Genomic DNA, 11,425 nt, shown 5'->3' on the forward strand with positions numbered 1-11,425 from the left:
AACTGTGGGGTGGCTCTTAAAAGAGCCGTTGTAAAGGGAAACAAGACATGAAGTTAAAGGGCGTGACTGTTTACTTCTTCTTAGGGGCAGCCTTTTTCGCCTTCGCCGCTTTGGGCTTAGCTGCTTTAGGCTTGACCGCTTTGGCTTTCTTTGGGCTCTTGGTCGCCTTTTTGGGAGGCACCGGCTTCTTGGCCTTCTTGGGGCTTTTCGCTGCCTTCTTAGCGGCCGCGACGGGCTTCTTGGCCTTCTTGGGGGATTTCTTAGCCGCAGTGGGTTTCTTGGCTGCTACCTTCTTGGGCTTCTTGGCCGCGGCTGGTTTCTTGGCGGCCGGCTTCTTAGCTTTAGGTGCCGGCTTCTTGGCGGCCGGCTTCTTCTTAGCCTCGGTCTGCTTCTTGTTAAGCTTGAAAGAGCCCGACGCGCCGGTGCCTTTGGTCTGCACCAGAGTGCCCTTGGTGACGAGGCTCTTGACGGCGAGCTTAACGCGTGAGTTGTTCTTCTCGACGTCGTAGCCGCCGGCAGCCAGGGCTTTCTTCAGGGCGGCGAGAGACACGCCGCTCCTCTCCTTGGACGCAGAGACGGCCTTGACGATGAGCTCGCCGACGCTGGGGCCGGCTTTCTTGGGGCGGGCGGCGGCCTTCTTCTTGGGGGCCTTGGCGGGCGCCGAGGCGGCTGGGGCTGGAGCGACTTCTGCCATTGTTCTGCTTTGCTGAGAGCTGGAGTGAGCACAAACTGCTGCAGCGTTCTGTGGAACCTCCGGCTGCAGCGAGGGGGGCGGCCCTTAAAAGTCACATGAGAACGTTGTGGACTCAACTCGCCCGTGCAGCCGTGCCGCAACGAAAGACTCGCACTTGTGTTTTCTCTCGGCGTTTGTCGAGCGAAATATGAGCGAAAGCCCACTCTGGCGATCGTGGAAATGCTCTATCGTCTCCGAAAGGCTCCATCGTGTGTAGAGAAGGCGGGAAGGGCAGCGAAACGACGCCGCTTTTCGCACGGCGCACACCAAAGCGTGCCGCGCTGCCGGCGTGCGGAACGGGCGACGGCGCATTTGACGTGCTAATCGGTGGAAAACGGCGTCAAAATGTGTTGCGAGCTGGGCGAGCCTTGTCCGGAGCGATAGAGGAGAGCCTCGGTGAGAGCGTGTTGGGAATCCGATGCATGGGTGCGTTGTTTTGCTCGTCGTGCGGGGCGCCCTTGAGAGGTGTGTAAAGCACAGTGTTGCCATGTGTGCGTTGTGACTCCCGCAGTATGACTCTCACCGTCGATGCGTCTTTGTCACCAGGGCTCCCACACTCGGAACGACTCTCCCCGTGACAATCGACCTTAAAACATAATGGAAAAGAATAAAGTCCTCTCTCCGACCCTTATATTAAATAAGCCCAAACTCATTCTAACCCTAATACAAAATCACCACCTTCTTCTCTCTAACCATCAAATGAAATAACCCCATCCTTCCTCCTACCATAGTACAAAATAACCCCAATCTCATTCTTACACAGATACAAAAGAACACATTCCTCCTTCTAACCCTAAAACAAAATCGTTCCAACCTTCTAACCCTAATCTAAAAAAATAAAATAAAATAAAATCCATCTACAATAACACCTCCTCTCTATTATCCCAAGATGAAATAACCCAATTCCTTGTTATCCTAATTCTTGCACTAATACAAAACAAATCCATTCTCATTCTAACCCTAACATGAAATAACTCTTAATAACTCTCAATCTCATTCTTACCCTAATACTAATTAATCCCATCCCTCCAGTAACACAACTCAAGTTAATTTGTTAAACTCTCACTCAGCCCATATTATGCTATGACCATTCTACTTAGTTATACATTCATCAGTGGGTCATGGCCTTGTGTATCTACTGTTGCTTGCTGTCACTGAATCATAAGGCTGACCACATGTCTGCGCTAAACATACTTTCACTGACCTACTTTTCTCATGGTAAAGCCCGAGGCCCAGCTACAAACCCATATTTACTTACTTTACCTTCATCATTTTGCCTTGCTTCCAACCTATACACCAGCACCTACTTTTGCTCACTCAAAACTCACCATAGACCTAAGACTTGGACTAACTTCATCCTTTTGTGACCCAACCAAAAAGCCCCAATACAATATAACTCCATACTCCTAACCCTAAAACAAAATCTTCCTCCTAGCCCTAATAAAAGAAATAATAAAAGAAAACCCCAACCTCAGTCTAACCCAAACACAATAACTCAATCTGCACTATAACCCTAATAAAAAAAAAACAATCTTATTCTATGCTTAATGAAAAAGCATGTACTCTCTCTAACCCTAATACAAATTAACTGCATCCTCACTTTAATGACAATACCAACTAACCTCAACACAAAACAACCCTATTCTCATTCTTGCCCCAACAGATTTTTTTAGAACTTTAATTTGACCCATTTTAAGCTGTCTTAGTTTTACATTTATCAGTAGGCCAAGGCCTTGTGTGCATCTACTGTTGCTTGCCCTCACTGAATCATAAGGCTGACGGCTGATGTTGAAATTTAATTTTACTGAACCTTCCTTTGTATCTTTAGGCTAAGGCCCAACTCACAGCCACTTTAACTCAATCCACCTTCATCATAAACCTGAAGCCCAGCTACAAACCTATTATTTACTTACTCTACCTTCCTCAAGCCGGCCTTGCTCTCTACCACTGTATCAAAAGCCTAGCTCTAGACCTACTTTTGCTCACTCATATCTCACTCAAAGACTTTGACCAACTTTTGTAACCCAACCAAAAAGCTTGTGGAGGTCACTTATTTTCCTCTTCCCCCCCCCCCCCCCCAACAAGTCAGCCCCCAATAAGGCCTTATTACATCCACCAGACCAGCCTCTAGTTTTAAGAGGCACCTTTCATTACCAAGATCAAGTGTGTAATATTATGGATGAACCCTACACTCTTCCACACCTGTAATGCTGATCATTTCAAGCCCACTTCATATGGTTAGTATGGCACAGTATAATAGTTTGCTATTCTGCCACTTAATCCTAGTACACACTACACCAATTAAATGCCAACAAACAAGAATAAATCTATTGACTTACATATGCATACATCCTTATATAATTGAAACAATTACTTCTACACCAAAGGCTGTACTCTCTGGAAGTAACATACAGACGTAAATTGAAGGCTTACCATCTGTGACTTGGTTCTCTCGCGTAAAAACTGCTCTTTGGTGGAAAACGTGGGTGGCTCTTAAAAGAGCCGTTGGGTTTTGATTATGCCGCGAACACTGTTTACTTGGAGCTGGTGTACTTGGTCACGGCTTTTGTGCCCTCGGACACGGCGTGCTTGGCCAACTCACCGGGAAGTAGCAGACGCACAGCGGTCTGGATCTCCCTGGAGGTGATAGTAGAACGCTTGTTGTAGTGAGCCAAACGAGAAGACTCACCGGCGATACGCTCGAAGATGTCGTTCACGAACGAGTTCATGATGCCCATCGCTTTGGAGGAGATACCAGTGTCTGGGTGGACCTGCTTCAGCACCTTATACACGTAGATAGCATAGCTTTCCTTCCTGGACTTTCTGCGCTTCTTGCCTCCTTTCCCGGCCGTCTTGGTCACGGCTTTCTTAGATCCCTTCTTCGGGGCGGACTTGGCTGGCTCAGGCATTCTGCTCGTCGTCGAATAAGACTGAAGAATGAGGGGGAGGTGACAAGCTCCAACATTATTTAGACTCTAACATTCTAATTAGACGAGTTTCCGCCTCCAGAATGCCGTCAAACGACCATTGGACAACAGTTGAATGCTCGCTTCTTCTCAACCCTCCGTTCCCGTCTCTCCACCCCCTCCCTCTCTCTTGCCTCCCTACACCCGCTTCCCCCTCCCCCTCCCCCTCCCCTCAGCAGCATTCTCTTTGTTCGCCTACCCGCGCATTTTTACCCGCTGTGCAGACGGTACAATTATTTTTTTGCCACACCGGCGTTGACGGCGACATTCTGATTTTATTCAAACGTATAGTTCTGATTTAATCAACACACACGGGGGGGAAAGGAAGACAATATGCACGTATGTACTATTTACATATATAATGTGTATTGAAGCTTATTATACACAGAAATATAATGTTTATTCCTTCTGAAGATTAACTTCTTAACACAGAGCGGCCGGGAGTTCCATGATCATCACTGACTTATTTGCAAATAAACAAACAAATAAGGGACGCAGACGGCTCAATGTTTATATAAGGTTTTTAACACGTACAGTTCTGAATTCTAAAACAACGCACACGGGGGAAAATGGAAAAAGTAAGTATATCATTAGATCACTTTTTATTCCTCATGCAGGTTAACTACTTAAGTGTCCTGGAGATATTTTCATTTTTTCAAATTTTCATTCACTTATTGACTACCGTATTTAAAACAAACAAACTAACATGAAAAACAATCTCTTTTGTTGGATCTGTGGGTGGCTCTTAAAAGAGCCGTTGTGTTTAAGATTTGTTTAAGCCGAGCGTTTAACCTCCGAAGCCGTATAGAGTGCGTCCCTGGCGCTTCAGGGCGTACACCACATCCATAGCGGTGACGGTCTTTCTTTTAGCATGCTCGGTGTACGTGACTGCGTCCCTGATCACGTTCTCCAGGAACACTTTGAGCACACCGCGGGTCTCCTCGTAGATCAGACCGGAGATACGCTTGACGCCACCACGACGAGCCAGACGACGAATAGCCGGCTTAGTGATACCCTGGATGTTATCGCGAAGCACTTTACGATGACGCTTGGCGCCTCCTTTTCCAAGGCCTTTGCCTCCCTTGCCTCTGCCAGACATTCTCTCTGCTTCTTTTCCCAGTCGACGAGAAGAGAATCAATGAAGCTGCAGCACCCGAGGCACGCCTGTTATACCGCTCTATAGGACCTAGTTGAAAACAAGAGTGACGTCACACTATATTAGCTCCGTCTCATCTTCTAGACGCTGTACAGGAAAACAAGTGTTCTGTACCTACGTGCCTAGACCACTCAAACATCGCATATATATAGGCACTGAGTGGGTAGCCACACAAAATAGAGTCAACTAGCTGAATTGTCTTTTGTTTCAGTTCTCTCTGGATGTACACATATTCACAATTCAAAGTGCTCTATTTAGATAGTTTTAATGTGGATTTCATTAACACATAAGATGGTCATGTTGTTCATGTAACATGTGGTGTATTGCAACTTGGGGGGCAATCTGATAAGCCAAACAATAATAGCATCACTTTCCAATGTATTTGCAGCATGTCTTCCTTCTACTGCTTGCAGTTTCACAGTCTGGCCACACAATGGCATCCAGGCTCCACCGAGGGGGAGAGTCCATAGATTCAGAAGTCAAGTCAAATTTATTTGTACAGTGCTTTACATAATTAGTCATTAGTAAAAGACAGAGACAAATAAATAACGTAAGACATGAAGGATCAAAGACCCCCAGTGAGCATGCCAAACTAACAAGGGAGACCCATCCTCCTCTGGTCAGAACTATTTATAAATTACTGATAAAAGTTACCAAACCATCTATACTGTTGAACTGCTCTGATCACAATCATAATATATTAACCATGGTGTAACAGGAACAAACAACGGTTGCTACATAATATTGCAACACACACTGGATCATGCCTTTCCTTCACTGTGAATCCTTTAACTCATCATGATTCAACTTTGTAAACTTTGTAAAGTCAAGCAGGTCTGAAAGCTAGGCCGTTCAGTTATAATTAGGAGTCATAATAACTTCAGAAATAGCTAGGTCTAATGATGAAGTCATTCATAAATACATACATAAATAAATAAATAAATCCCAGTGACTTAAGCCAGCCAGGCCTTAGCTTAACATGAATTTACAGTGACTCAAAGTAGGCTCATACTCATACACACAGCCTATGACTCCTTTTCACTAAATAGGTGGATTGGGGCCATGTGACCTTTGACCTTTAGAAAACAGTGATCAAATGTTTATTTGCAATTACAATGATAATATCATTATTATTAATACATGTCAACAAAGGCTACAACTCTTCTTTCTGAACCACAGAATGCCCTCAAATCTCCATAAATTATAATTGGTTGGGGACACAAAAACAATGGCACTCCACTACTCCCTAAATAGTGCACTACGTGAGTGTAGAAGCCATTATTATATGCACTCTGTAGGGAGTAGTGAGCTGCTTGGGAATTGGACAGTGTAATTCCGGTTCCAATGTCATTGCTTTTCTGAGATTACTGAACTATTGGCCAACGAACGGCAAACAAACTTCAGTTAAGACGCGGACACACTAGGTTTCTGTTGGCGTTTTTATGCGAGCGAAATTAGCTACATTCATTTGTCGTTTCGGTAACTTACGGAAAATATATTTCGTGAACAAACACTAATTAGCCAACTACACACGCCACCCGGCTCTAAAACCCAGAAGATACGCTGCTGGTAGCTTGGTTTAAGCACGACCGTTTGTCCCTCACTTGTTCCAATTGCACACGAGTCCGTATTATCGTATTACAGCCACCTAGCCATCGCGCTACTCTCCAAGTTAAGATAAGATAGTCCTTTATTAGTCCCGCAGTGGGGAAATTCTCATGTGAAAGTTAGCTAGCTAGCCTCTCGGTTACACGAGTAGCTGGGACACAAATCACCCAAGTCAACCACGACAGTTAACATAAATAAAGCTATATACACCGTTCATACTAAACCTTGGCTGCCTCGAGTGAGTTTGTATTTATCTGGCAACTATATACGCACTGGCCTGTGTTATTGTTTGTGCTAACCGAGATAGCTAACATGCTAATCGCTAACTTTGCGTACTTTTAATTCATACTACAACTCAGCAGGCGGTACTGTTCCGTGGTCAATAGGAAATGGCACCCCATAATTAGGCCCATGTTTGTGTTTGCTGTTTATGCCAGCTAGCTGCGTTAGCCACGCTGCTAATCGCTAAACTGGCTCCAAGTGCAACTCCACACATAGATCCAGCAACGGCAGTTATACATCGATTTGCTGTGACTGGGTGTAAAACATTGCTCTCGGCACAATGGAGTTTTCGAGTAATCGAGTTTTAACGTTAACGTTATCGTACTAACGGCACCACAACAGAGCTGAGCACACGCCCATTCCACGAAGCGACGCAAACTATAATGAAAAAAGGACGACGTTTCACATGGACATGTATGAACATTAAAAGTAGCTAACATTTCTCTTAACACCACACATACCTAGGTCAGCTGTTGACTCAATATTGATGGCTGTTCACATATGCGCCTTGGTCTCACATACAACCAAGTAAGTCCAAACACTACATCACGCTATTCTAACTATGCAACCACACACTGAGATCACAGCTCTAAATGAGCCAATACATGGCACATTTGTCAATAGGCTGAACTTGTAGTTCATCGTTGGAATTGTGGTCATTGATCTTAACACTACAATATAAAGACACTGTGTCCACAAAGACTTTTAAATAAAAAAAGAACAAACACACATCAATTGAATGGTTGAATCTATAAAACACGATCCTTCCTCTATCAACACATATTGCTCAAACACATATAACCAGTACAGGGTATGTATTTGTGTTTGTATCTGTCAGAATGAATAGGCCCTCAAAGTTTACATCAAGCATGCCATATGTTTACAAATGACAGTTGCGTGCACGCACGCAAGCACACACACACACACACACACACGCCCCACTTATATATATTTACCATTTAGATTCCCCAGGTTTATGGTATACATATTCGAATAACAGTCATATGTGCAGACAAGCACAGAGGGGGTAAAAGTTGCTTTATGCAGAGGCCTTAGAAATATGATGAATGAAGTGTGGATACCATCTGGTGGTCAGAATATGAATCTGCAGGTCCAAGTTACATTTATTTTCAGATATAGTTACATTTATTTTCAGATATATTCCTTTTGGGGGTTTTTTATTACTTTTTGTTGTACATTTACTGGGGCTGAAATGACCTAATGTAAGCTGATTCAAACAATGAAACATACAATAACACACAGAAACATGACATGACATCTAAATAGATGTAAACATTTGAACCCTGACTAAGATCATTAAGCTATAGCTTTGGATCAATAAAGCTAAGTGAATATACTGAGAATCAGTTTCACTATACCAATGTTCTGTGTTACATGGGGACAGAATCTCTACTGCGGTTTACAAACACTGACATGACCTTTGCAGTCCTTTGTCCAGTTAGTACCCACACTGTTAACACTGACACAGGCCATTAGAAAAGATCTTTACCAATGTGAAGTTCAAGGCATAGGTTGTAGCAAATTAATACAACCGTGCTAAAATGTTTAAAAACAGCACTTGACTAGCCTTAATACTTGGCACATGTGTCAATAGGCAGAACTTGTAGTAAGGCATCATGGGTAGTGTAGTCCCATGTAATCTAATACACTACAAGTTAAAGACACAGTGTCCACAGAGACATTTGAAGAAAGAAAGAACAAACACGAGTATAATGAATGGTATATTTTGCCTATAAGGGAAAAGCCCCTAATGAGGCCAACTAAAGCTACACGTGTTTACCATTTGTATCCCTCAGGTTTCCGCTATACATCTTCTAATAACTGTCATATTTGCCAGATTAGACAAACGCAGAGGGAGTGAAAGTTGCTTTATACAAAGGCATATAGACATATGATGCAGTTAATGGAAGAGAAAGAAGGATGGAAAGAAACTGCGGTAAGCAAAGTAAGTGCAGAGCTCATGATGAAGTCAGGGTGAGTGGAAGCAGTTTGGCTAGACCTACCCCTTAGGCTTCTGATGGGGTTTCAGTGCTAGGCCTTAAGTCGATGTAGTCGCAGAAAGTGAATGGAGTGTGTTTGCCATCTGGTGGTCAAAATATGAATCTGCAAAATGTAACGTAAAGAATCTGTTTTTGGTCCACAAAGTCATTTAAAGAAGCACCTGTCAAACTTCTCCCAGAGTAATGTGCCTTGGAAACGAAATGGGATGTGATCTATTCATTTATTTATTTTTTGTAGTGACAAGCTAAGGGGCCATTCATAACTTTGCATCCTAATAATATGTCAAATCTCCTGAGTATCTATGCGGTTTAAGAAATGGTTTGACTAAAAGGGTCATCAACGAGGTATCAAGGTAATATCTATCATTCTGTCCTACTTTGTCATTAGCATATTGTTCCAAACAAAATCTAACCCCTAACGAAAATCACCCCACAAGACGTATATTTACTTTTTTAGATGTACTGGTGCAGTTAAATATAAATAGCTTTGTAGACTTACTGGCGTTCACAACCATCTGTCATGTGTAAAATGTGCAATATACACATACATACACGTAGATATCCACATTGTTAACGTTTGCATTTGCCTAGTTTGACCACACGATGGCATCCACGCTCCATTCATGACAGGTGTCCGAGGCCCCAAAACACCGGTGTCGTTTGTAATAGGACAATTCCAAAAGCCTTCCTATAAACTACATAGAAGCGCACTACTCTACTCAAGTGTCAAAGGATTCTACTCTCTATTAGATAGCCGGGTGCCTCCCAGACACGACAAATACTTCACCCGGTATTCATTGCCGGTATTCATTGTGCAAAACGCACAAATATAAAATAAAAAGACAAATAACAATAATAATAATAATAAATCGTTCCCTAGGCTTCTCTGAAGGGTAAATGTAATTTGCGCTATGGGTTACACTTGAAGGGTTACACTTCTAGACAAATTAAATAGGTGAGGGGAAACGTGAATTTTGGTTCAGTTTTATGGATTTTATAAAACCAAGCACAAACAATGGAGCCATCATCTCCATTGTAACTCCATCTCCAAAATTTTTGCATATGTCTGAAACTTAAGTACCCAAAATCAAGCTCTAAATATTTATGTATATACTCACACTGTATGTACACACAAATAGGGCTCTCAAACCGTGCTTGCAGTATAGTTTCAACACACGGTGACATCCACGCTCCATCCATGGACAAATTCCGTTTGCATTAAGTCAAAACCTTTCTACACACTACATAGAAGTGTACTGCTTTACTGAAGTGTCAGTGGCTATTTTTTTTCTACGGGGTTGAATGAAATTCGAACTGTACTGTTAGGATGATGTTGTCTCAACCAGTAAACATGTATTTAAAAAAAAAATACTAATAAAAAGTGAAATATGTATTAATAAATACGGCAATTTTAATGTGAAACGTAGTACGAAATAACAATATTGTCAATAGTGTCTCAATATCGATATCGTTTTTGATTTTGGGGGGCGGGGGTCCCACTGATTTCGGCAAATAGAAAAATGACGGGAAAAAGGGTACCTTACAATATGAAATGCCCTGCATCGACAGAATTAGTTTTGACCAAAACAAATGGCTACATTTCCCCAATACGTGCTGACCTGGGCGGCGTAAACGCCTTTGCTGCTGCCCTTAACCAACGATACAGCCACTGTTGGTCTCGCTGCGCAGCTCTCTCGGCCTTACGGAATTGAGATGCGCGCGTCCTAATAGCTGTAAGGTATATAAAGACAACACAAGAGTGAGGCGGACATTTGCTGTTTCGCCACGGACACAGGTAGGTGGCTCTTAAAAGAGCCGTTGGGTATTTCAGGTAAACGTCAAAGCGCTCTGTTTAAGCGCGCTCTCCGCGAATACGGCGGGCCAGCTGGATGTCTTTAGGCATGATGGTGACTCTCTTGGCGTGGATAGCGCACAGGTTAGTATCTTCAAATAGACCCACCAAGTATGCCTCGCTAGCCTCCTGCAGGGCCATGACGGCGGAGCTCTGGAAGCGGAGATCGGTCTTGAAATCCTGAGCGATCTCACGCACTAGCCGCTGGAAGGGTAGCTTGCGGATCAGCAGCTCCGTCGACTTCTGGTAGCGGCGGATCTCCCGCAGAGCCACGGTGCCGGGCCTGTAACGGTGAGGCTTCTTTACGCCGCCGGTGGCGGGGGCGCTCTTGCGGGCAGCCTTGGTGGCGAGCTGCTTCCTCGGGGCCTTGCCACCGGTGGATTTACGGGCTGTTTGCTTGGTTCTTGCCATCGCGTTGAACTCTGCTCTCCTCAGCGGGTAAAGAAAGAGAATGAGCTGTTGCTTGCTTCACATGGCTTTTAAGCGTTCGAGCCGCTCGCCGCTCATTGGGCGTCCTAAAGGTGTCCGTTACCCATTGGGCGGCCGGCAAAACGTCGGTGACACGCTATTGGGCGTCTTCTTTTCAAAACGAAAAATACAGCCCACTAATAGTGGCTATAATAATACACATATATACACACACACATATATATATATATATATAAATAAATATAATATGTGCGTTGGACTCAGTACGTTAAATATATGAAAACAAATCACACATTGGCAATTGTTACAAAAATTGTACTACAGTAACACGGGAGGAGAATAGAAAAATAGAGGGCAGCCTGTTTATCAATAACTCCG

The 11,425-nt window shown here is 43.6% G+C and overlaps 4 protein-coding genes across 4 annotated transcripts; all 4 read right to left on the reverse strand.

Annotated features, from left to right (window-relative positions):
• Positions 1 to 70: 70 nt before the first annotated feature.
• On the reverse strand, positions 71 to 694 carry LOC140573703 (histone H1-like). Its single transcript, XM_072693214.1, has one exon. It carries the CDS (start codon positions 692 to 694, stop codon positions 71 to 73), a length of 624 nt encoding a protein of 207 aa, XP_072549315.1.
• Positions 695 to 3,267: 2,573 nt separating this feature from the next.
• Positions 3,268 to 3,642, reverse strand: LOC140574314 (histone H2B). The gene has a single exon (XM_072694104.1). It carries the CDS (start codon positions 3,640 to 3,642, stop codon positions 3,268 to 3,270), a length of 375 nt encoding a protein of 124 aa, XP_072550205.1.
• Positions 3,643 to 4,486: 844 nt separating this feature from the next.
• On the reverse strand, positions 4,487 to 4,798 carry LOC140574403 (histone H4). Its single transcript, XM_072694226.1, has one exon. It carries the CDS (start codon positions 4,796 to 4,798, stop codon positions 4,487 to 4,489), a length of 312 nt encoding a protein of 103 aa, XP_072550327.1.
• Positions 4,799 to 10,618: 5,820 nt separating this feature from the next.
• LOC140574286 (histone H3) lies at positions 10,619 to 11,029 on the reverse strand. Its single transcript, XM_072694068.1, has one exon. The coding sequence runs from the start codon at positions 11,027 to 11,029 to the stop codon at positions 10,619 to 10,621; it is 411 nt and encodes a 136-aa protein (XP_072550169.1).
• Positions 11,030 to 11,425: the final 396 nt, after the last annotated feature.

Source organism: Salminus brasiliensis, chromosome 12, assembly GCF_030463535.1.
Source record: "Salminus brasiliensis chromosome 12, fSalBra1.hap2, whole genome shotgun sequence".
In the NCBI taxonomy this organism is placed as follows: domain Eukaryota; kingdom Metazoa; phylum Chordata; class Actinopteri; order Characiformes; family Bryconidae; genus Salminus; species Salminus brasiliensis.

Excerpts from the sequence above, each read along its gene's own strand:
- LOC140573703 (XM_072693214.1), bottom strand. The coding sequence starts at position 694 with ATGGCAGAAGTCGCTCCAGCCCCAGCCGCCTCGGCGCCCGCCAAGGCC.
- LOC140574314 (XM_072694104.1), bottom strand. The coding sequence starts at position 3,642 with ATGCCTGAGCCAGCCAAGTCCGCCCCGAAGAAGGGATCTAAGAAAGCC.
- LOC140574403 (XM_072694226.1), bottom strand. The coding sequence starts at position 4,798 with ATGTCTGGCAGAGGCAAGGGAGGCAAAGGCCTTGGAAAAGGAGGCGCC.
- LOC140574286 (XM_072694068.1), bottom strand. The coding sequence starts at position 11,029 with ATGGCAAGAACCAAGCAAACAGCCCGTAAATCCACCGGTGGCAAGGCC.